This window comes from Peromyscus maniculatus, chromosome 7, assembly GCF_049852395.1.
Source record: "Peromyscus maniculatus bairdii isolate BWxNUB_F1_BW_parent chromosome 7, HU_Pman_BW_mat_3.1, whole genome shotgun sequence".
NCBI lineage: Eukaryota > Metazoa > Chordata > Mammalia > Rodentia > Cricetidae > Peromyscus > Peromyscus maniculatus.
The window spans coordinates 84,260,462-84,285,167 of NC_134858.1; the positions used below are offsets into that span (position 1 = coordinate 84,260,462).

Genomic DNA, 24,706 nt, shown 5'->3' on the forward strand with positions numbered 1-24,706 from the left:
GCTCACATTGTGTGCTCTTCTATTTCCACACTGCTCCTTCACTCTGGGGGACTTCCCTGACCTCGTCCCTTGCGAGTTTTTAAGCCTTTTTTTCTTCCCTGTAAAACTTGCATAGGTCTGCCGCTATCACCCTGGAGTCTCATTAAACAGAACTTCCTAAAGCATCTCAGCACAGTTTGGGGCTAGGGCAAAATAATATTTTTCTGTTTTGCCGTAGTCGTGGTGTTTGCTTTGGCCTTTTGGTTACAGCATGGTTGTGGGGGCTCGGAAAATCCTCTTTCCTCAAATTCTAATGATTCATGAGACTGTTTAATGGGGTATTCAACTTGTCTGGCTAGATCTGGCCTAGCAGAAGGAAAACATTTACAATTTAAAAATATGGTTGTTTCATAGATTTAAAGAATACAGACAATGAGGGAGAAAAAGAAAGATGTGGTAATATTTAGGGTAAACCTAGGAGAATACTGTAACATTTGGGGTAAATCCAGGAGCCTTTCTGAACAGTGTTAGCTGTGACGATGGAAATCTCTGAGAGATGTTCCAACGTTTCGTGGGCTGGGATAGTTTCAATCGGATTGAACTGAGTAACCAAGATGCACATAGGGAATAACCTGGTGGTGCAGAGAAAGGAGGGAGCGAGTTGGTTGGTTTTTCTCTCTCTTTTTCCCCAACATAATATTTTTATTGATTATTTGAGAATTTCCCATAATGCACCCTGATCATACTCACTTCCAAGTCCTCCCAGGTCCACCCCTCCTTTATGACCTCCTCCCCCAACACCCCAACACACACACACACACACACACACACACACACACACACACACACACACACACACACACACAGAAGAAGGAGGAGGAGGAGAAGAAGAAGGAAAAGAAGGAGAAGAGAAAGAACGAAAGAAAGAAAGAAAACTGAGTTCACTTTGAGTTGCCCCTCTACTCACTGAAGCATAGTCTCACTAACACCTAGTGGCCAGCCCTTTAAAGATAACTGAGTCCTTCCCCATCCCCACCCCTGCCAAAAGCCTCAACTATGAGCAGCTACACTTCAGCATCCCTATCACCATTCTTAAGAGTTCTCTTCAGTGGCCTCCATTGCCAGCACAGACCATGCACCTCAGCATGATCTCCAGTGGCAATGCAGACCAAGGACGTCAACATCACTATCTACTGCAGCATGGACCACAGACACCATCATGATACATCATGTCTACAGCAGCATGGACCACGAATATCAACATAGCCTGATTCATAGAGGACATAAAACTAGAACCGACTATTTCTTTTGCCCCTGGTTTTAAGCACTTTTTTTTGTCTTTTTCTCTGAAAGAAAGAATGAGGACTTTTCTGTGGTAACAGTTCAGCACTCCACTGGCTCTAGGCCTTTTTGCTAGGCCACATTGTGAAGCATAAGCATAAGCTTCTCTGTAGTGACAGGGTTACCTTTTTACTGTATGTTAGGTTTTGTTCCTTATAATTCTATGAAGTAATTAAAAAATATAAATATATACATCCATATATTGTGGATTCTCATCTTATATACTGGGTAGGCTCTTGAAGCTATGGATAGAGAAAACAAAACCAGAAACAGACAGGGGTTGGGTGCTTGAGAAGCCTATGAGCATAGAAAGAGCCAAACTTTTGCAGAAAAGAGGTTTTTACTGATGGTAAGGATAGGGAATATTTTGAGCAGTGTTGAATCACAGGGAAAGGAGTATGTGATATGGACCAAGTGTAAGTGTGAGTGTGCCAGGGAAGGTTTGAGGTTAGGGTCTGGAAGGGCCAAGGAAGCTTGGGACTAGAATGGACCTTTAATTGTTAAACGCTTATCTCTTTTCCTCTTTTCTTTATTTTTAAAGAGAATATTGTGGTCTGCGTGCGTGCGTGCGTGCGTGCGTGCGTGCGTGCGTGTGTGTGTGTGTGTGTGTGTGTGTGTGTGTGTGTGTAGGGGGGTGACTGGGGAGGCCATAAGAGGCTGGTGCTGGAGCTGCAGGCTGTTGTAAGCTGCAGGACACAGGTACTAGGAGCCCACCTGTCCTCTGCAAAAGCTGATGCTCTTAGCACTGAGCTATCTTTCCAGGATTTTCTCCAAAGGCTTTGGAAATGCCTGTTATTTCAGCATAAACAACTCCACATATTTGTATTTATATTTTATAATTCATGTGATATCACCCATCTGACCGAGGGCTGTGGTCCTGCCCGGTGTGGAAGGCAGCAGGGATGGGGAGGAGGGAGGACCACAGATAAAGGAGTTGCAGAATGGTATTCAGCCCTTCCTTTCTTCCCACTCTGCTCAGCAAATTCCATGCCCTGTGTTGCTGACAGGTTGCTATGAAAGGAAAAGTAAGTGTATTTAATGAACTATGTTAGTATGGTTTGCTTATGAAAGAGAAGAATCTGTGCCCCAAATAATACCGGTTTTCAAAGAGAGCTGCAAAACCTGACGTGAATCTTCAGTGTATTCTACCCGTTTTCTGTGGGAAATCTCTTTTGAGGATATGCCACGGAGGGGTGCAAAGGTGTCTGATTTCTTTCAGGGAATTTACCTACAGTTTTCAAACTTGTAGCCTGGCAGCAGGCTATTGAAGGCCTGTGGGGCTCTACCTGCACACTCTCTGCCACCTGCCTATTCTCCTTGTAAGCACAATGGACTCGATTTAACCATTTCTCCTTAAATGTTTGCTGTTGTTCCGCTCTGAGGTTTTTAAGACAGTATACATGCATGTAATGGTCAATCTCCGTTCAGACTTTATGTCTTGTTTCCATAATGTGTACCCTTAGATCAGATTGTTTCTCAGGAAGGTCTTGGAAAATTTATCATTTTACATGTTCTGCATGCAGTTCATTGGTTTGGATGTTTTGTTTTTTTCTTTAGTAACCAAATTTCAATTACTATATGAAGGTGCCTGTGGAGGGGAACATATGCATGCATTTCTTCGATTTCATTGTGCACACCAGAAAAACATTATCTCATGAGCATTCATGATTTTCTCTCTATCCTCTGATTTCCACCATGAGACATATGCTCAGATCCTGGCTTTTCCCAGCTGAGTGACTACGAGAACTCTATTCTATGTTTTTAAACCTCATGGGCCTCATCTGCAAGTCTCAGAATAGCAGCACCTGCAGAAGAGTAGCAACTGCTGAGCCATCTCTCAAGCCCCACTTCCTTTCTTAAAAGTTGTCTTGGAACTTAGGTTAGCCCACAAATAAGCTGCAATATTGTACAGTAGGCATACTCCAAAGTGCCCTGGTTTCCATCGTAAAATAACGTCAATTTTTTTTCTTTACCAGAGAAGCACAAAAGAGGCTCTGAAATTGAGAAGTAATCACCGAGTCAGTCAGAGGACAGTATGACAATGTCAAGGAATGCTTTTCTAGTTCATATTGTTTACAGTTAGAGAGAGAGCACTCACCCATAAAAGGGTCCATTCCATTGTAAGAGTTAATTTCAAAAAAAGACATGAGATGTTGATTTTAATATACATGTGAAGACTTGAATATTCACTATTTGAAAGGGAATATCATACTGTGTTTATTTATCTGTTGTAAAATCTGTTTTTAAAAGCTTTCCTTAGTTCCTAAATATGCCTGGGTTCCTAAGGGGAAGTTATGTTCCGGTAACAAAGTCATTCTGTTTGGAATGAATAATGAAAATCTTGTGGTTTAGCTGTTTCAGGGGAACGGCTGTTTATACTGTGAATTTTAAATAAGGCCATGTTTTAGTTACTTTTTTATTGCTGGCAACTTACAGAAGAAAAAGCGGCTTGCAGTTTCAGAGGATTGCGGTCCACCATGGTGTGGAGTGGGGCAGTGGGTAGGCAGGCATGGCGCTGTAGCAGTAGCCGAGCACTTTACCCACATGCACAAAGCAGAGAGAATGACCTGGGAGTGGTGTGGGCTTTTGAAACTTCAAGTCCACCCCCCAGTGACACCCCTCCTCCACACCTGTTAATTCTTTCCAAGCAATTCCACCAACTGGGGAGCAAACATTCAAATATACGAGCCTGTGGGGACAATCATCATTCAAACTACCACAGACCACCTGCTTCACCCAGGATTTTATGTCTTCAGCAATTTTTTTAAAATTTTATAACTCATTTAATTTTATATATCTGCCATGGATTCCCCTCTTCCCACCTATCCCCCGCCCCCTCCCCAGATCCACGGCCAGGCCCCAGGTGGAGCTCCGGGAGGGAGTCCAATTGGCGAGAGAGAGGAGGGATTGTATGAGCGAGAGATGTTGAGACCATGGCTGGAAAAAGCACAGGGACAAATAGCCAAACTAGTGGAAACACATGAATTATGAACCAATAGCTGAGGAGCCCCCAGCTGGATCAGACCCTCTGGATAAGTGAGACAGTCGATTAGCTTGAACTGTTTGGAGGCCTTAAGCAAGTTTTGAGGCACAGCCCCAGGGTAATAGAGCTCTCTTCCACTGACTGAAGTTCCGGCCTCTGAGCTCAGTGTGTTGGCTGGCAGCTTCTCTGTTGGTCCTGTTCTCTTGTGCTAGGGAGACAGCTCTAAAACATTCATCATATAATAACTAGAATGTTCTCCCCATGCAGTGTGCTCATACCTTAGCTGTGGCTTTCTCCTTTTTCTCCAGAAAATATTGTTTCAAATTTTTGTTTTGAAATTGATTATTTTCTCCCAATTTTTTGATACTCTTACCACTATTAGTGACTGATAAAGAAAACCCACCTTGAAAAAAGAGGCTATGGAAAAATTAAATTCCCCGTCACTGTGTGCTGTCCCTTCTAGGGTTTTCCTGCCATTGCGATGTTCAGCTCACCCCTGGCGAGGCTTCAAATGTGAATTTTCCAGTAAGGGGTTTTATGTAGAGTCTCAGTGTTATTTCAAACTTGCTGTGGTGAGTTCTTGTATAACCCACGCTGTTTTCCCTATAACTGATATCTTAGTGAGTGTGGGATGGCGACTGCAGCAGTGAGCCAGGATGTGTGCATTGCTGATGCCCGGCATCCATGCTTCCCTCAGACCTCCTCTCTTCTTTTTGCTGTGTCTCGAGTTCTAGGGTCCCGTCCTAATGCCGCAGTCACATTTATTTGTCTGGGCTACCACAGTTTTCACTGATTTTGATAACATTGATAATTTTAAGGATTACTGGCTAAGAGTTTTGAGAATTCACATCTGTGTTTATTTCATTAATAAACTGCTTTGGGAAGTGCTGTGAGATGTTAATGTATGTCCTGTGGGAGCCTTTCTTGGGTTCCTTGTGGCGTTACCCAGCAGGTTTGCATAGAGGATGATTAGGACCATGGGCCTGAGTGCAGGTGTCTGAGATGGTCTGCACTTGGCTGTACTGGGGGATGGTCTGTATGTCAAGTTGCTCTGATTGGTCAATAAATAAAACCTGATTGGTTGTGGCTAGGCAGGAAGTATAGGCGGGACTAACAGAGAGGAGAAATAAAAGAACAGGAAGGCAGAAGGAGACGCTGCCAGCCACTGCCAGGACAAGCAGCATGTGAAGATGCTGGTAAGCCACGAGCCACGTGGCAAGGTATAGATTTGTAGAAATGCGTTACTTTAAGATATAAGAACAGTTAACAAGAAGCCTGCCACGGCCATACAGTTTGTAAGCAATATAAGTCTCTGTGTTTACTTGGTTGGGTCTGAGCGGCTGTGGGACTGGCAGGTGACAGAGATTTGTCCTGACTGTGGGCAAGGCAGGAAAACTCTAGCTACAGGGAAGGAAGATCTCAGGACACATTGCCATTCTCATCTTCCTGTACCCGACAGGATCAATGTGACTGAGAACAGTTGATGCCAGGCTTGATCTTGCTTGAGATGTTTTTACTTTTTCCTGAAGACCAACCAAGTGTTTTCCTAGAAATTTTAATATTGTATTCACCGAGGCTACTGGGAAGCTAACAGGAGCTATTCTTTTTCTCTTTATTGGTGAAGTTGTAAAGCTGCTGTAAGTATCTAAGTATTTAGACAAAAATAGTTTTAGTGGTGATGAAGAATGCCTCTTTTCATGTGTTGCAGGTGGGAATGAGATCGCGAAACCAAGGTGGAGAAAGTTCATCTAACAGGCATGTCTCCTGCCCCAAGTCCTCCATCATCAGCAATGCTGCTGGTACAGGCCCCTCGGAAGAGGCAAAAAAGAACAAGGCAAATCGGAAGGAAGATGATGTCATGGCTTCAGGAACTGTCAAACGGCACCTCAAGCCATCTGGAGAAAGTGAAAAAAAGACCAAGAAGTCTCTGGAGTTATCCAAGGAGGATCTCATCCAGCTCCTGAGTATAATGGAAGGAGAGCTGCAGGTAGAGTCAGGCTTCTTCCTGAAGGACCTATCCACCGTCCCTCAGTGGACTGCGAGCATCTTTGGGAAAGGGGGCTTATCTTCCTCGTTTCTGTCTAAATCCTAATGTGGGCACAGGTTTTCACTGAGAAACTCTTTGTTTAAAGAAGGACAAGTGACCAGGTGCTGATTCCAGCTTCCAGCTTCTCTAGAAGCATAAAGTTTCTTCGTGATATTATTTGGCAATCGTTAATTCAGATTCTGGAGAGAGGCTATCCGATTTGGTCAGGGCTCTGACTGACAGATGTAGAAATGTTAGGAATGGAAAAACGGCATGTTGCGCTTAGTACTTTTGTGTTTCTTCTGGGGGCGGGGGAGAGTGGGCAAGAAAGCTAGAGCCTTCAGCTTTTTTGCTTCATCTTGTTACAATCCTCTGTGATTCTCAGCCTCGGTGTTCTGCCTCATCTTAGGAGATGAGACCCAGTGAACATAATAGCACATTGCGAAGAATCCGCATGGCTTCCCAACACTTTTTCAAGTCTGCCATTTCATTTGACCTCAGTAAAATGTAGACATCGTTATACATATTTTATAAATGAAGCTAAGGCTAGGAGCCAGAAACTTGTCCAGATCTCGTCTCAGGTCTCCCAGCTCTTGGTCCAGTGATCTTTCTGCCTTCCCACACCAACTTGTTCTATTTTCTGTGAGCCAGGACCATCCCAAGAGGTCTGTGTTTTGGGGGATTTAGGAAACAGTTCAAAAAAAATTTTTTTAATTTCTGAGCTTAAGATAATTTTTTTCTGACAGTAAGGGAAGAGTAACTTTTTTTCCCAAGGACAGGATGACTTAAGAATGAAGTTATTGTTTTCCCTTTTGTTAGTTTGTTTGTTTTTGTGTTTGGTTGCAAGAGCCTCCAAGGGAATACTAGCAACTGCATGAAGGCAAACCTTTGTTGCCTTGCTGGTTCTGTCAGTATCAGAGAGAGAATCTGCAGCCTACTCTAAGCTAGTGTGGCTACTATGTTCCTCTTTCCATCTGGGTGTGTGTGTGTGTGCACATAAGGAATCCTCTGGAATAAAGAGAAATAGAAAACATACAGAACTAAAGTTTAAACACCACAAGCAAATAACAACCAAACAAAATCATTTAAATTTCATAGCAAAAGAAAAACTTTCCAGAACACAACCGTTACTAAAAGCAATGTCACCACTTCTAGAAATGTGGTCATTGTTTTGTCTATTACATTTATTGGGGAGAGTTAAATATGACCCCAGCCTTTTAAGTGGTGCGGTGCTCCAGTGACTGCTGAGGACTGAGTATGGTGAGGGGGTGTGTGCCACCTTCAGATCCTTCCAAAGCAACACCATCTTCTTGCCTCGTTTCAGCTGTGTTGGTTACTGTGAATCTGGGGCCCCTGCAGGCACTTGTTCTGTAGAAGGCTATTATATCATGAGAGACCCTGAGGCCACTCATGTGGCTTTTAGGGACACAGTGGCACTGCATTTTATTCTAGATTGGTATGCAAAAGATAAGCCCATACGCCTGGGAACCGGAAGAAAGTAGACAGATGTCCCAAAGACGGGTGTTTTCATTTATCTCTTTGACTACAGGGTATTTACTTACACAGATTCCTGGTCAGTTATAAAAAAGTAAAATGTGTACAATATCATTCGTCAGGGAGAAGGGTAACAGGAACGAGTTCCATAGTGATTTAAATGGCAAAGCAGATAATCAGACGCACACATACAAAGGAGCCTATATGTACACATTTGTAAATGTACATTTTGCAAGGTTACATTTGTTTAAGAGGAGAGTGATCTTGGATTTGGAGATGCAGAGATGTTTTTGTAGTAGACATTTGTGCTCTATTAGCACCATCACATTGGAGGATGGTATTGTGGCTAACAGTGGGAAGCTGTTCACACTAGCAAATGGGAGTGGGCTGATGAAAATGTGCTGGCTGTTTGCTAAGCTTACTGGCCAGGAGAAGGGAAAGGGTTCTGTCTGAAAGGCTGGCGCTGGGAGAAGAGGCAGGACTGTGCATTGGGAAGTAAGTTACTATCAGCTCAGGACTGTAGGGATGGCTCAACATTCATGGAGTAGTTGGTGTACTGTTTCTCAGACCTCCGTTGGCCATCAGTCTCTCTATGGGCTGGCTGCATGTGACTCATTACCCTAGAGATGACATCCCAAGGTCCTCTCTAATACTGGGACTGTAATGCAAACTGTAGATGACTTACTCACTCTATCTCCTTTATATCACAACCAATTATGCCCTTGGCCCAAGAAGGGTCAACCTTTTAGTCATAGTTGCTATAGATCTAAATTCCTTGTCTTACATACAGTCTAACATCCTGTCCACCTTATCACTTGTGTTCTGGGAATGTTCACATGGGGTTGGACTTTGGGAACTTTATATTTACCCTTGATTTCCAGAGTTTCCTTCATATATATTCATATGTAAACTCATAATCCAAAGACATTGTATAGAAAGATACTTTTTAAGCAAGAGAAATTGAAGAATTCTGTTTCATCAGAGGGACAGAGTGAGATCAGAGCCCAAAGTTTGGTGTGTTGCAAATATTAAATGTGGGGCCAGTAGAGATGGCACGTGCTGGGTACTACGCAAGTCTGGGGGTTTTGTTTTCACTGCTCAGTGGCTGGCATTCACTGAAGTGATAGAAGTCGGAAGCCTTAGGGGGACACATCTACAGGTCAAAGGAAGTAGGGTGGTACACAGAAAAATGGGCTTACAGTGTCAAGGGTACAAGACAATGATGAAGTCTGTTAGAGGAGGACATCTTCCGGACTTTTCCTTACCACACTTCAGCAGACGCAAGCTTGCCATCTCAGCACCAGGACCAGCCAATGTTGCTGGCATCAAGGTTGTTAAGCTGGTTTCCGTTATTACAGTTCTGTCCTTGACTGTTTCCAGTAACACGTGCTTTCTAATAAATTGGAACACTTTTACTCTCTGAAAAACTAGTTACATATTTCCCAGACTGAACTGAAAGTAATGAAACTGTACACCCAAACCAATGTTTGGGCACCGTGATTCATTTTCCCTTGTATTTATTCTAAAATAGCACTTTTAAGAATCCTGTCAACTTGGCTGTACTAAAATCAACAAAACTTCAAAGGAAGTAGTAATCTCATCATAAAAACCACAACACAAAAGACTTGGCAAAAGTACATTCTTGTAAAGTCAAAAACAAAACATGAATAAATTCATTTTCTTGACTCAAAAAATCATTTTATATTGTAAGTTCCCTTGGCTTATCTATTTCAATACATTTTAGAGGGGAAATCTCTCTAATTGGATCTCATCATTTCTCCCTTTGTTGTTATGTTTTGTTCTCTTCTCCCTGCATCTACAGAGACATGGAGGAGAAAACTAGATAAGCCAATTAGATGATAGATCAGAACTCTGTTGACTTTGGTGTTCTGCAGGCTATGCCACACAGTCACTGACACACTGAGAAATCAGTCTCTAACCCTAGGCAACTGGCAGAGGGTGACGTATCTCAAGCATGGCTTATGAAACAGTCTTCTATGTACAAAGGACTTCAGCTCCCTCTGCTCTGCCTTTTTGGAATGTCTAGCCATTTTCTTTAATATTCTTCCTGAGTTGTCTCTGCTTCTCCATCTACTGAAGGGAAGCCTATTCTCGGCATATCTTTCTTGCCAAAGCAGTTCATTTATTCTTGGAACTTTACAAAATCACTTAATAGTGGTTGTTTTTACAGCATTTGAGGAACATTATTATGGGAGAGCTTCATACACTTACTATTTTCAAACTTAGGATCCTCCTTATCCCAGCCTGAGGCATCAGAGAGCTGAGAGGTCCATCAGTCAGGCGGGCAGAGAACTCTGCTTGGGGAGGGCAGGAGCTCCCTTTGGCTTTATGAATTGAATCACTGGGAATGCTTTCCAAAATGATCCCAGGAATTCTAAGCATGAAAGGAAGTTAAAGAAATAGAGAGCATGCCTATCAGAAATCTAGGAATTTAGAAAAAAAAGAATGGTTAAGAGTAATTTAAATCTGAAGTACATACTCATGCATGGCAGTAGGGCCTGATACTTCCCTCTTTAGCTGAGCAGTAAAACATGTTTTATACAATGAAGGTCTATTGGTGAAATTATTAAGGCCACTCCTCGTAGTTAAAAAGGAGGTTTATTTTGTGGGGTAACTCACAAATGAAGGGATAGGCTACAGGGTCTGGGGAAGACATAGCGCAGTCCGGCGGTGTTCTCTGGGGAACTCTGTTCGGTCTACCTCTAGCGTCCAGGGTCCGGGAACCAAGAGAAGGTGGTGCATCTGGATCTCCGGTCTTCAGGGTCCTCTCTTGGCCCCGCCTTGTAGGCGTGATAGTTACCAAAGCCTCAATGGGGGTTGAAACTTCCAGACCAAAGCTGGAATGGCTACCCACTGCGAAGGTCCTTGGAATACACATGTTAACCTCTTTATTTCAAAACCACCACATTACTTTTCTCTATTTTGAGCTTTCTTTAAGAGATGCAAACAGTGTGACTTGAAAGCTAAATCCTGCAGAGAAATGTGGTAGATTTTTTTTCTTTAAGAAAATTTTTTATTCATTTTACATACCAACCACAGATTTCCCCCCCCCCCCACCAGCCTTTCCCCCCTAACACCCTTCCATCCCTCCCTACAAAAGGGTAAGGCCTCCCATGGGGAGTCAGCGAAGCCTGATATATTCAGTTGAGGCAGGATCAAGCCCCTCTCCCTGCATCAAGGCTGTGCAAGGTGTCCCACCATAGGTAGTGGGCTCCAAAAAGCCAGCTCATGCACCAGGGAAAGATCTTGATCCCACTGCCAGGGGCTCCTTAAACAGACAAAGCTACACAACCATCTCCCGAATTCAGAGGTCCTAGTCTGGTCCCATGCAGGCTCCACAGCTGCTGGTCTAAAGTTCATGCTTGCTGCTTGGCCCTCCAAGTGTTGACTCTGGACCTCTCTTCAGTCCCTGATGTATGAAGGGGGATGTCCTACCTTCTAGTGTGACTGTTACTAAACTTGGTTAATATATATGCTACTTGGACAAGTTTGAATGAGGAAAGCAGAGACAGGTTGGCAGCTGGAGGGGGGTGATGTCAGGGAAGGTTTTCAGTGATTAAAGGATTTTACTGTATTGATGGGTTAAGAGGTTACAGACCAGAAAGGAGCCGAGGATATAGGCAGTGAAAGGCTTGTTGATGACAGACTCTTGGAGCAGACATAAGAAAGAGAATTGAAGTCATGACTTGGGAGATGACCTGGATGGAGGAAATGGAGGAAAACCCTCCATCTTCTGTGTGACAGGCGGATGAGAGGTTGGATTCTCAGGAGAAGGTAGTTGAAAGAGCTCCCTGACAGGCTTGCCCTTCTCATTCAAGTAAAGTGATGTCTGCCCCACTGAGAGGAGATGTGGGCTCATCAGGGATGCTTAGGAAGATCACCTATGTGCTGAATCACTGCCCCAGATGGCGGGGAGGTATTAGCGAAGATTGTCATGGATAATGTGGTCACTCATGAGTAGACTATAGAGACGTACAGGAAGTGACACTGCATTTGTCTCCTTTTTAACAGGAGACACATTCATGGTGTTGAAATTAGGGTTAGCGTTGTCAGAATGGCTCCAGTGAAAAGACCAGATGGAAGAACAGGAAAGTAGAGAGTGCAGGTGAGGAGTACCCAGCAAGGAAGAAGAACTATTGGGTTGAACGAGAAGGCCAACTGAGAACAATCAAGAAAGGGCAGGAGAGACTGGAGATGTGCACATAGCTTTTGGTGTGACACTGACTTAACTAACAGAATATTGAGTGTGGTCTTGGAAGTAGCAGTGAAGCCCGTTGAAGTTAATGGTGTGAAGAAATGGTGAAGTTAGGACACTGACTAAACCTCCCATTAAATGTTGAAACCTAACATGCAGGCAGATTTTGAATGGAGACCATGTCTATAATCATTGGTCAAATATGAGAGCTGGGGGCCAAGAGGTCAGCAGACTTTGGAGACAACTTTTGCCAAAGTATTCCTCTTGATTATGTCATTCTCTTGCTTAGGAATTTATAGGACAGCTTTAGCCTTTATTAGATAGAAATAAAAATTTCTCAGGCTGGTTGATAGACTCTGTTAACTATCTACTCCTTAGCTATGAAAAGTCATTTTCAGTGTTCCTTTAAATGACCATTCCTATCCAAATAAGCAGGATGGACACTCTTCCACGACTCTGACTCACACTCGTAACAAACTCAAACACCATCACCATCCCATGGGGAATTTATCTTCTGTTTCTTTCACACTGAGAATACTTGCAAGCCAAAATTTGGTCTCTATTGGGAAAATGTAGTGTATTATCCTTTGCTTTTTTTTTTAACCAGTTTATGTGTCTTCAGAGACCACTAAAGGCTTACCTTCTCTGTGAAGTCTTTTATACTTCCTTCCCTCCAACTTTTGCCCTCATTCTGCTCTGAAGTCCTGCATAATTGTGTTATGTACAAATCATAGCATCCGTCTATACCTGTTCTACGAGCGTCTTATGTACTAATATTGTTGCCAAAAAAAACAAAACCTTTAAAGAAGGGACTAGAAAGGGGCTGGGCATCTATCATCATTGTTAGTCTATCGGTGACTGATGATGTCAAAATGTTCTAATATTTATACTCCCTTTGAAGCATTCATAAGATCAATTTTAGTTGTGTGTATATGTACATGATCATGTCTGTGAATGGATAAATGTCTGTGTGTTATATGTGCACATGTGTGTGTTCATGCAGGAACTTTATGAACTGAGCTATCTCAGACCAAGACTGATGTAGTAATGTATTCAAAAACATTTGAATTATATAAAGTATAAGTATCGTATACAAAATTGAATTATTATTGAATAACTGATAATGGTCATAAATATTTGCAATGATATTTCTAGCACACATACAATGATTCCAGGGTTCTTTGGGGGTTGCTTTGGTTGTTTGTTTTGATCTTCTTTTGTGGGGGGGTAGAGCAGTCTTTAATTACATGTATGTGTCTGTGTGCAAGCATAGGAGTTCAGGTGCCTACGGCCTTGGATCCCATGGAGCTGAAGCTACAAGGCGTTGTGAGCCACCTGATGTCATGAGGATGCTGAGAAGTTAATTCAGGTCCCCTGCAGCTTTATGCACTTTTGACTGCTGATCCATTTCCCCAGCCCTCCTTTTTGTCATCTTTAAAAAGAACTGTCATACTTCACTGAAGATGAGGATAATCAACTCGGAGGGATTCACTTAGTGCAGCCAAGCACAAAAGGCTCGTCTCAAAGGGGTGCACTATACCACCTTTTTCTTTGGTGATCGCTTTTCTTCTCCTAAATGGGTTCCATTTGTCACAGGGTGTGGCTTCCTGTAGAAACTCCTCCATGCTTCTGAAGTGCTGGATTTCAGTTACCCTTTCTGGCTTTTTAGCTGGATGACTCACCTGTTCTCAACTGCTTCATCTTTAGAATATCAGGCTCAGGTCACCTTGAACAAGGCGCCCAGTGAAATCTCACACCGAGGACATGATTGGAGCGCTGGGAATGGCATGTCTTCATTGAGTGCAGGAGGCAGAAAGGCAGGCTGCTTTCTGCTTAAAATCAAGATCACATCTGGCCTTTTGTTGACTAGAAAGCCTCAGAATCGAGTGGCAGTATTGTCTGCATTTTGACAAAGAGCTCTGCTGTCTGATTTTTCACTGTTTGGGGTGGAATATATTTGGCATTCCTAATAGAATCAGTCTGTAGTGAGGACAATATACTCACTGATAGTACAGGGCAGAACTTTGGTTTTGTTGAGAAGTGTGGGGAGGGAACATATTAATAAAGAAAATCTCCCACAAAATATTTTTGGTTGTTTGCTGGGATCTGGACTTGAGAAAAGCCTCTGTAGGGAACTCAGTTAAAGATGGAGACACCCTCTTTCTGCTGTGACCTGCTTTTCTATCAGTGAGAATGAGCTCAGTCATTCTAGTTGAGCGAACTCTGTCCAAATATTCCAATTATCGATGTAAACATTCCCCAATTATTTGTCGTATATGTGTATTTGTCGTATGGAGCCAGTTTTGAGTAAAATCAAAATGTCTGTGCACATGAAATGGATTTGGAGCAGAAGGGCCTCCTGGTTTTAGAATGACTTCCAGGGGAGAGGAAGTACACATCTACACCTCCAGGGCTCCTGTTGTAGGGAGGGTATCTATTAGAGAAGACTGCTCGAATACAGATTTGAGCCAATAGAAAGTCTTGATCAGTCAGCCAGCGACTACACTGGGTGTTTGTGATCCCAGTGTAGCCCCGAACTTTTCTCAGGGTGAGATTTTAAGCATTAAAAACCTTGTTCTGGATTGACATGCTTCAGTTAACAAGAACAGTTAGCCAGAAGCAGAACTACAGAAGCCCCAAAGCAAGGTTAGTCCATTTAGAGACTTTCCCAGAACTATGAATTCGATGGATTAGGTCTTGGTTTTGCCTGGCAGTACTGTCTACACGCTGAGTCTTACATCCTGAGTGGTACTCCCATCATGGAGTCAATTGTGCTAAGGTCTGGAACCGTGTTATATAGTATGAACTAGACCTGTGCTACTGGCTGGAACTTCTGATGAAGAAAGGAATGTTCTGTACTTGCCCCTACCTGTATGGCAGTCACTAGCCACATGTGGCTTGTAGTTACTTGACATGTGGCTAATTAGGCTGAGAAGTTGTGTTTTGACTTTTGTTTAGTTCTAATTAAAAAAATATATTGTCTTACAATTTTTTAAATTGTGTGAGTACACATCTCTGTGTGTGGGGTTGTGCACATTAGTGCAGTGCCTTTGGAGGCCAGAAGAGGGCATTGGTTGCCCTGGAGCTAAAGTTACAGGTGCTCCTAGACTGCCCAGGGTGGATGTGGGAATTGAACTCAGGTCCTCTGGAAGAGCAGTGTGTTCTCAACCTCTGAGTCATCTCTTTAGCTCCTATTGCTAATTAATGTAAGTAGCCACTTAAAGTAGCCACGTGTGCTTAAGTAAACTCTGTGTTTAAAGAAAAAAAAGTGAATGTAGAGAAAAAAACATGGCCATGCCTGAGGAGCATGGGGCTGGTGCCAAGGCATCCATCCTTGACAGGCCCTTAGACAATACTGAGCCTGGGGTGGAGGAAAAAGTACTGGCTAGAGAGGAAAGGGAGTCCTGGTTACAGAGCAGGAAGTGATGTGTCATGGCTTCAAGGGAGGAGAGAACTTCAGAAGACATTTATAGATCCCAGTGCTGCTTCAGAGCGCAGGATGTGTCTTAGTTTTCTTTCCTGTTGCTGCGATTAAAAAAATACCCTGACAAAGCCGGGCGTGGTGGCACACGCCTTTAATCTCAGCACATGGGAGCCAGAGGGCAAGAGGATCACCGAGAGTTCAAAGCCAGTCGGGACTATGTGAGTTCCGGGCCAGTCAGGTATAGACAGTGAGACTCTGTCTCAAACAAATAAATAAAACAAAAACAGAGAACCCTGACAAAAGCAATTTAAGGAACTGTACATAGTAGTGGGGAAAAAAAGGAAGAGAAAGAAAAAAATAAAATAAAAGGCAGTTTAAGTGGGGGAGAGACTTACTTTGGCTCACAGATCAAGGGTACACTCAACTATGGTAGGGAACTGAAGACAGCAGGAGCTTGAAGCAGCTGGTCACATCACATCCACCACCATCCACCACCGGGAACTCAGAGGGATACCTGCTGCTTTGCTTAGCTCCCTTTCTCCTTTTCCACAGCTCAGGATCCCAGTCAGAGACCCGGGCCACCCACAGTGGTTGGGTCTTCTCACCTCAATTAGTGTAATCACATTAAACGCACCAGAGGCCCATCTCCCCTGAGACTGTGGATTCTATCAAGTTGATAATTAGCACCAACCACCAAGGGATGGAAACAAGACTGTCCATCTACTGAGTCGGCTCTTCAGGTGTTTAGGTTCACAGCAGATGGCTGGTATCCCAGGGAGCTTGGGAAAGCAGCTATGTGAGGATGTTTTCAGAAGAGGAAAGATGGTAGTGCTGTGTCTGAGTGATGTCAGGGATGCTGCAACGTGTGTTTGTTTTTTAATTTATTTATTTTACATCCTGGCTGCAGTTTCCCCTCCCCCTTTTTCTCCCAGTCCTGCCACTCACTCCCCTTCCATCCCACCCCCTAATCTACTCCTCCCCCGTTTCTGTTCAGGAAAGGGTAGGCCTCCCATGGATATCAACCAACATGGCATATCAAGTTGCAGTAAGACTAAGCACCTCCCCATGTGTTAAGGCTGGGCAGGGTGACCTAATATGAAGAATAGGGTCCCAAAAGCCAGCAAAAGAGTCTGAGACAGCCCCTGCTCCCACTGTTAGAAGTCCCACAAGAGGACCAAGCTATACAACTGTAGCATATATGCTGAGTGCCTAGGTCAGCTCCCTGGTTGTCGGTTCAGTCTCTGGGAGCCCCTATGAGCCCACGTTAGATGATTCTGTGGGTTTTCCTGGGATGTCCTTGACCCCTCTGGCTCCTACAATCCTTCCTTCCTCTCTTCAGCAGGATTCCTCAAGCTCAGATGCTCAGTCTGGCTGAGGGTCTCTGTTTCCATCAGTTGCTGGATGAAGCCTCTCTGGTGACAACTGGGCTAGGCACCAATCTATGAGTATAGTAGAATATCATTAGGCATCATTTCTTTGATATCTTTTTTTCTCTAGTTGTGTTTGGCTCTATCTTGGTCTCTGTCTGGGTCATCCAGCCTGTGGGTCCTGGTACTTCAGGCAGTGTCAGGGGTGGGCTTACTCTCCTGGTGTGGATTTTAGGCTAGACCAGCCATTGGTTGGCCACTCCCTCAACCTCTAGGCCACCCTTACCCCAGCATATCCCATAGGCAGGACAGACCATAGGTCAAGGATTATGTGGCTTGTTTGGTGTCCTAGTCCCTCCACTAGAAGTCTTGCCTGGTCACAGGAGATGGCCAGTTTAGGCTACATTATCCACTATTGCTAGGAGTCTCAGCTGGAGTCATTATTGTAAATTCCTGCAAGATTCCGTTGTACCAGATTTCTACCTGACCTGAAATGTGCCCCCTTTTCTCCCTCCACCCCCCTCAACCTGATTGCTCATGTTCCTATCCACCTGCTCACAATCCACTCATGAAATCTCTTCTATTCCCCTTCCTAGGGAGATCTTAGTGTCCCACCACCACCAGGAACTCTTTTTGTTACCTAGTCTCTCTGGGTCTGTGGATTGTAGCACAGTTATCCTTTATTTTATAGGTAATACCCACTTATGAGTGAATATATACCATGTTTGTCTCTCTGGGTCTGGGTTACCTTACTTGGCATGATTTTTTTTCTAGTTCCATTTGCCTGCAAATTTCATGATGTCTTCCTTCCTTCCTTCCTTCCTTCCTTCCTTCCTTCCTTCCTTCCTTCCTTCCTTCCTTCCTTCCTTCCTTCCTTCCTTCCTTCCTTCCCTTTCATTCTTTCCTTCCTTCTTTCCTTTTTTCTTCCTTTCCTTTTCTTTCTTTTTTCTTCCTTCCTTTCTTCTTCCTTTCTTTCTTTCTTCCTTCCTTCCTTCCTTCCTTCCTTCCTTCCTTCCTTCCTTCCTTCCTTCCTTCCTTCCTTCCTTTCTTTCTTTCTTTCTTTCTTTCTTTCTTTCTTTCTTTCTTTCTCTTTCCTTTTTAAAAAGAGGACACTGGACACAATCTAGATGTTGGGTTTGGCCTTTTCTTCTCCTAATACCTGTTTCTGCTCCTGAGGTTTTTGTTTCCCCAGGGATCCCTAGCTGAGTTAGGAGATTGAGGTCTTCTTAACTTCCTTCCAAACCTCAAGTCTCCACTTACTGCCTCCTTCTCTTCGCCTTTTCTCTTCACTGAGAGTGAAATATCCCTTTTGGTCCAGGATCGTTCTGTTGACTTGATTACCGCCACCTTCATTTCAGTCTCTTTACATCTCTCACCCATCCCCCAACCACCCTCTCCATGGCCATGCTGGCTCTCCATGCTGTGGGGAGTGGGGGCTGACCACTGGCCACGTAAAGGAGCTAGATGAACGAAAGCACCTGTGCTTGTATATAGACATTGACTTTTCAGCAAAGTCTCTGTTCCCTGTGAATTTAGGCAGAATATTTAAGGCCCCCTTCTCCCCAATACTCTCCTGACTAAGTGCTTTTGTCTGTTCAGCATACCCAGGTCCATATTTCCTCAGTCTTCTGTACTTCATTTCTGACAAGACTTCCTCCACTGGTTCATGTTGAGGAGTACTGTAAGTCGCAGGCTCCTCAAGGTTAGGCCCTGTCTGTAAGCCTCATCACACTAATAAGCTACTATCAGATTTTTGTAAAGTGGACTCTTACTTTTTTCTAGAAGTCATCGAATGTTAAATGCAGAGATTTGGCTCTGACAGGAGATTCAGTACCATGACCAGGAGGAGAACTCAAGGAAGCATCTGGTCATGCCTGCATGCTGGCATGTGGCTCCCCTTCTGCCTGTCACAGTGGCCGCACCACAGCACTTTAGGTAGTGCTTTTCTTGACTGTATTGGGTCACTGTGAGTGACAGAGCTGTCGCTTAGCCAGACACCAGGTGGGCTCCCGCCCCGCAAATGTCTCCACCATAATCTCCTGGCCCCGAGTGGCAATCCTAGGTTCCCCGGGACTTCCTTTGAGAAGCTCTGGCACCTCTTCCACACAAAAGCACATTGTTGGGGGAGGTGAGAGGGTGACCTACTGTGGGCCTTGTGTTTACTTAGGTGTGTGTTTCCATATTACAACAAATGAATGACCTGTGGAAAAAGCAAAGGAATACATAAACCTAGTATTTGTCATGTCCATTTATCCATCTTTTGCTGCCTGGTGTGGCAGGATCTTCACTATTTAATCATCACCATTCCCTTCTGGGTGGGTTGAGGGGTAGACAGGCTCAGAGGCTTCCCCAGAGCATCTCTTTGTAAGGCGTATCACATCCCACGGGCTCCAAAGCTAGGGTTCTTTCCCTCCACAACACTTCCCTACAGACCTGGGCATCATGCTCTCTTTTAAATTGTCTTTTAAAAATTCCACCTTGTACTGAATTCTGACTGCTAATGATTTTTAAATTACACTGAATCACCAAATGGCATGCCAAAGAAAGCAGCGCATCACTGTTGCATTAGCGGTCCAAGTTAAGAAAGCAAACACTGGCAAAGAATCTCGTTCCGTAGATAAGGGGAAGAAGTTTAAGTCATCTACCAACAGGATTTTTTCCTTATAAAACAATTTTTTTTTTTTTAGTTTGTTGGATTTCGAGCTCTGGCTGACACTTTTGGCCTCGAATTCACATTTTGAACTGAGGCCACAGTTGCCTTCATCCGTATCTCAACTCCATCTTGCTTTTTTTTTTTTCCTGATTCTTAGCAACATTCTATAGTCTTTTAATTGTAATAAAAAGTTTTTAAAAATGAAATTTGTTGACTTTAAAAACAGAATAAAATGCAAAGACTATGTTTATAGCTCCATGGTAGACCAGGCACTTAGCAAGTGTGAGGTGTGAGGTCCTAGATTTGATCCAAATACCATCCAAAAATAAAGCCAAATCAAATGCAGGACACAATGTCCAGAATATAGTAAATTTAAACTGATGGTGGCACTGTATCAGCACCACCTGTGTGTGAACCTTGACAGTATGTATCAATGTCCTCACTTGTCTTTAATCTCTTCTGCTCCCTTCTCTTTGCTTGGAAACCACTGGATAAAGACAGTAGATAAAGGATGGCTCACTCTTCAGTACTTCCCCTTGTTCTTCTCTCTTTCCCTCCCGTTGGTCTGCAGGGAATCTTTCAGGGTGCTAGGGTGAGGGAAGACAAGTTCATACCGTATTTGTCTTTGCAGAGCTGACAAGTCCAACTGGGATTAAAATGGAACTTCACAAGTACCAAGTCAACCAGTAATAGACCAGCCTGGAAGCTATGAACAACTCAAAGTGACCCATGCCATCACTGTTGGCAAGAAATAGTTTTTTACTCAACTTGTGACTATTGAGGAGGAAAAATGGGGCACTGATGAGAATTGTTGAAATCATTTCATCAGGACATTCACATATAGTTAAAAGGAAGGGCATAAACTCTGAATTAAAAGGACTGTGTGGGGGCTACAGAAATGCTCAGCATTTACGGGACTTGCTGCTCTTAGAGAGGAACTAGGTGTGTTCCCAGTACCCACATCCAGTGGCTCACCACCACTTGTAACTGCAGTTTTGTGGGGATCCAATGCCCTCTTCTGGCCTCCTTGGGCACCTGCAAGCACATGGCATACATGGGCACATACATACAAAATATCCAAAAAAATTTTTTTGCAGAAAGAATACTTATCATCTGGGCTCTCCAGCTCACATGTAATTCTTGTCTGTAGACTAGTACTGCACACCAACAATGCATATGCTTGCCTGCTCGGAGTAGGACAGGATTCCTAGCATCCTTTCGGAAACAGCACCTGTTGATATCTGGAAATGCTTGCTCTGATGTTAAACAATTCCTGATCAAGGGATTGAAAGGAAACATGAAACAATGTGCACCAATTATAGCAGACCCTGTCTTTACCTGAATTTCAGAATCAGCAATTAGGAGAGCACATTTGCAAGTTCACAGTCCTGTGGGGATTATCTAAAAATTTTATTATTGTATATGTGTGTATACATGAGTTTTGGTCACTGTATTAATGCTGCATGTATACAGTGTATCTTATCATGTGTACAAATCATTCTCTATTGGCTAAATATGGAACTAATTCCTCAAATATGGAACTGATGACTCCAAGGTGTGTGTTTAGTCTTTTACTCATTTGCCTTGCATAGTTCTATGTTTTCATACTTTTGCCAACAAACACTGCTGCCTGTTATTTTATCCATTAGATGTTTTATTTCCTTTGACAGTTTGGTAGATGGAATGAGCATTTCCTCATAGTTTTAATTTACACTTATCTTATGAATGAATTATTGAGCATCTTTTTTTTTTTTTTTTTTTTTTTGGTTTTTCGAGACAGGGTTTCTCTGTGTAGCTTTGCGCCTTTCCTGGAGCTCACTTGGTAGCCCAGGCTGGCCTCGAACTCACAGAGATCCGCCTGGCTCTGCCTCCCAAGTGCTGGGATTAAAGGCGTGCGCCACCACGGCCCGGCGAGCATCTTTACAAATATTCTTAGAGATGTTCTCTTTCCATTTATTTGACTAGTCTGTTCTCTTTGCCACTTTGGAATTTTGATGTTTTACATTAAGAAGTGTTCTTTATATAGCTGTTAGTTCTTTATGGTACAGGCAATAAGTCAAATATTTTCCCTGTGTAATTTTTATTTTGCTTTTGGAACATTTTTTATTCTGTGGAATTTATAATAACTATTGTTAGTCAGATATCAATCTTTCCATTTATGGCTCTGATAGGAATCAAAATTAATCCCCTCTCTTAGATTAAGAAAATAATTGTTAAAAAAAAGAAAATAATTGTTTTCAAATTTTACTACTATTTTAGTAACACTTCCCTGTAGTTTTTCTGCTTAGGTATTTAAGAACTAGGACTCATCTTAGTTCCAAGCATACTACTTTACTCTTCTGTACATGGCTATTGTAGTTATTGGGATTTGTCAGGAGAAATGAAATCATAGTATATACTGAAATAGAAAGGAGTTAGTAAATGCTTTTAGTCACATGGATGTTAGAGGCTGAAAGAATAAAAAAGAAAATGCTGAGGGAACCAGGCAGTAGGCTTACGGGTTTAGGAGAAGCTGGATGAAATCATGAAGAAAACACATTTAGATACAGATTGGAGGTAAGAAGACAATTCTGGCATAAGATACTGGAAAGATGAGGTAGAGTTGGGAGAGAAGACTGGGAATGAGTAGTTCAAGAGGTCAGGAAGAAGTTAGCACATGGTTCCAGAGTTCAAGTTTTCACTAGGAAGAGAAGGATCAAAAGTGTCATGCTGGAGCAAGGAAAATGGAGAATGAGAATTGACCATTGCAATTAGCAATAGGACATCAAGGTTTACCTTCATAAGAGGCATCAGGGGAGCCACTGGTGCACAATCCTGATGAGAAGATGTTCAAAGAAATCCTAATCATCCTGAGGAGTGAATTCTGGAGCAAGTACAAGCTGCTCTTTCAGTGAGTTTCTCAGAAAGGAAAGGAGAAAGGTGAAGTGAGGTCTGAGGGGGAAGCAGAGTCACAGAACCTTATTCTGATGGGAAAAATAACTGAATGTTTATATGCTCTTATAGCTCAAAGATTCACGTGTCAAAGATTTAGTTCTTATCAAAGAAGCCTCTCATTCGGCAAATAAGACTGTCACAGAAAACCACAACTGAACACAATCCAGAGATCACTGAATCATGGGGAGCACAGCCCCAGTGGATACATTGACATCCAAGCCCCTATGTCTATGAGAGCATCGTGGAAGAGAGGCCAGGAAGATTGTAAGAGCCAGAACACCATGATGTTTGCTGTGAACGGATCTCCTAAAGATGACTGCATAAATGAGACCCAAACAATGGCAGTATCAGTGGGCAGATTAAGTAGATGGGGGAAAACTTTCACATGGTCCCACCTCTAGACAAAGAACTACAGGCAACTAATGACTGCTGAAGAAGGGGAATTCTCATCTTCTAGGGGTGAGCCCCCTTCTTGGCAAGGTAGTCATCCTTGAAACCGTGTACACACAGACAATAGAAACAGATGTATTTATTTATCTGTTGTATTTGCATGTCTCTGTGTGGGCATAGTTAAAGAAAGTAGTTTTCTTAAAAAAAAAAAAAAGAAAAAAAGGAAGTAGTTTTCTAAGAGATGCAGCCTTTGAAGGAGACAGTGGCACCTAGGCCATCCTTTGTTTCCTGGCTGCCATGTGCTTCTCTGTTAAGGTGCGTAGCCTCACCACAGGCCTGAAAGCTATCGAGCCAAGACCATGAGCTTCTGAAAGGCTGAGCCAAAACAAATCTCTCCTGCTTCAGCCTTACTTTCTCAAGTGTTCTGTCACAGCAAGGGAAAGTGGACTTACACGCAGGCTGATGAACATGAGCTAGTGCAGCAAAAGCCCCAATGCTGGTGACTGGCTGAGTCGTTGAGAGAGGACAGGCCCCAGTGTACACGGTGAGAGGCTGGCCTCGACAGTTCCATTCTCCATGCAGGACATGAGTGTTCTGGAGTGAGCTACCATAGACTGTGGGGTGATAGAAAATCGTGGAAATTTGTTCCCAGTTGTTTTGATTTTCTTGGTAAGCTGGGCAGTAAGGGGGAATGTGTGTGAATAATTTGATAAGGGGAAGTTGGGATGTCAAAGTATGAGAGAGGGTAGAGAATTACTATAATGATTTGTTGGTAGTCTTAGCTGGCCAGTTAAGGCTGATAACCGTGAATGTAACGTGAGATCAGTTAGTATGATGTGTTTTTGCTGGATGTGGATTTGAACATTAGAGATGAAGACTTAGATTTAAACAAGGATATATGTAGTTTGACCTGGAGAGTATAATCAAGTGAGGGGAGGAGCAGAAAAATGAAGATGTCTGCAGTGGAAACTGAGGCCAGATGAGAAGGAAAAGGTGCATATTGGGGAAGGGAGAATGAAAGCCAGTGAAAGGATGGAAAAGTCAATGGTTTAGAGATTCTGCCATCATCAAATATTGTTAGATTTAAATTTCTAGAAAGAATCAATGGCAAATAGCTGAATTGGTGGAACAGACTTGAAATTGTAGATGGTTACAGTTTTTCTAATGCCAGAGAACTAGATTATGACTATAGACTTACCAGCCAAGGCAATATAAAGAGAGATCATTGGAACAGGGGGTTCGGGGACCATGGAAGTCAGAATGTAACTTGTAGCTAGAGTTTTCCTGCCTTGTCCACAGTCAGGACAAATCTCTGTCACCCACCAGTCCCACAGCTGCTCAGACCCAACCAAGTAAACACAGAGACTTACATTGCTTACAAACTGTATGGCCATGGCAGGCTTCTTGCTAACTGTTCTTATAGCTTAAATTAATCCATTTCCATAAATCTATACCTTGCCACTTGGCTCGTGGCTTACCGGCGTCTTCACATGCTGCTTGTCATGGTGGCGGCTGGCAGTGTCTCCCTCCTCAGTCTTCAACTTCCCAGAATCCTCTCAATTTTCCTCTCTGTTAGTCCCACCTATACTTCCTGCCTGGCCACTGGCCAATCAGTGTTTTATTTATTGACCAATCAGAGCAATTTGACATACAGACCATCCCACAGCATGTAACTGGTCCCATGAATATGAGGGTTCTAAAAGACACTGTGTCTCTCTCATTTTGTACAGTAGACTCAAGGAATCTGTGATTTCCTGGGAATCTCATTTGGGGAGGAAAAAAATAGGCTAAAAGGCTAAATCCAGAGTAGTAAAGAGATGTGTTGATAGGCATTCCAACCACGCCCTCATGGTCATGCATACCTGGTGGGACACTTAGTCCTCTCTGCCTAGTCATGTC

At 43.2% G+C, this 24,706-nt stretch overlaps 1 protein-coding gene across 5 annotated transcripts in view; it reads left to right on the forward strand.

Moving 5' to 3' along the window:
- Positions 1–24,706, forward strand: part of Filip1 (filamin A interacting protein 1) — a 210,396-nt gene that overhangs the window by 108,359 nt on the left and 77,331 nt on the right. For all 5 annotated transcript variants that reach the window (XM_076576780.1, XM_076576782.1, XM_076576783.1 and 2 more), the window contains exon 2: positions 6,012–6,290. In XM_076576780.1, the coding sequence (XP_076432895.1) occupies positions 6,012–6,290 (279 nt within the window). The remainder of the gene's footprint in view (positions 1–6,011; positions 6,291–24,706) is intronic.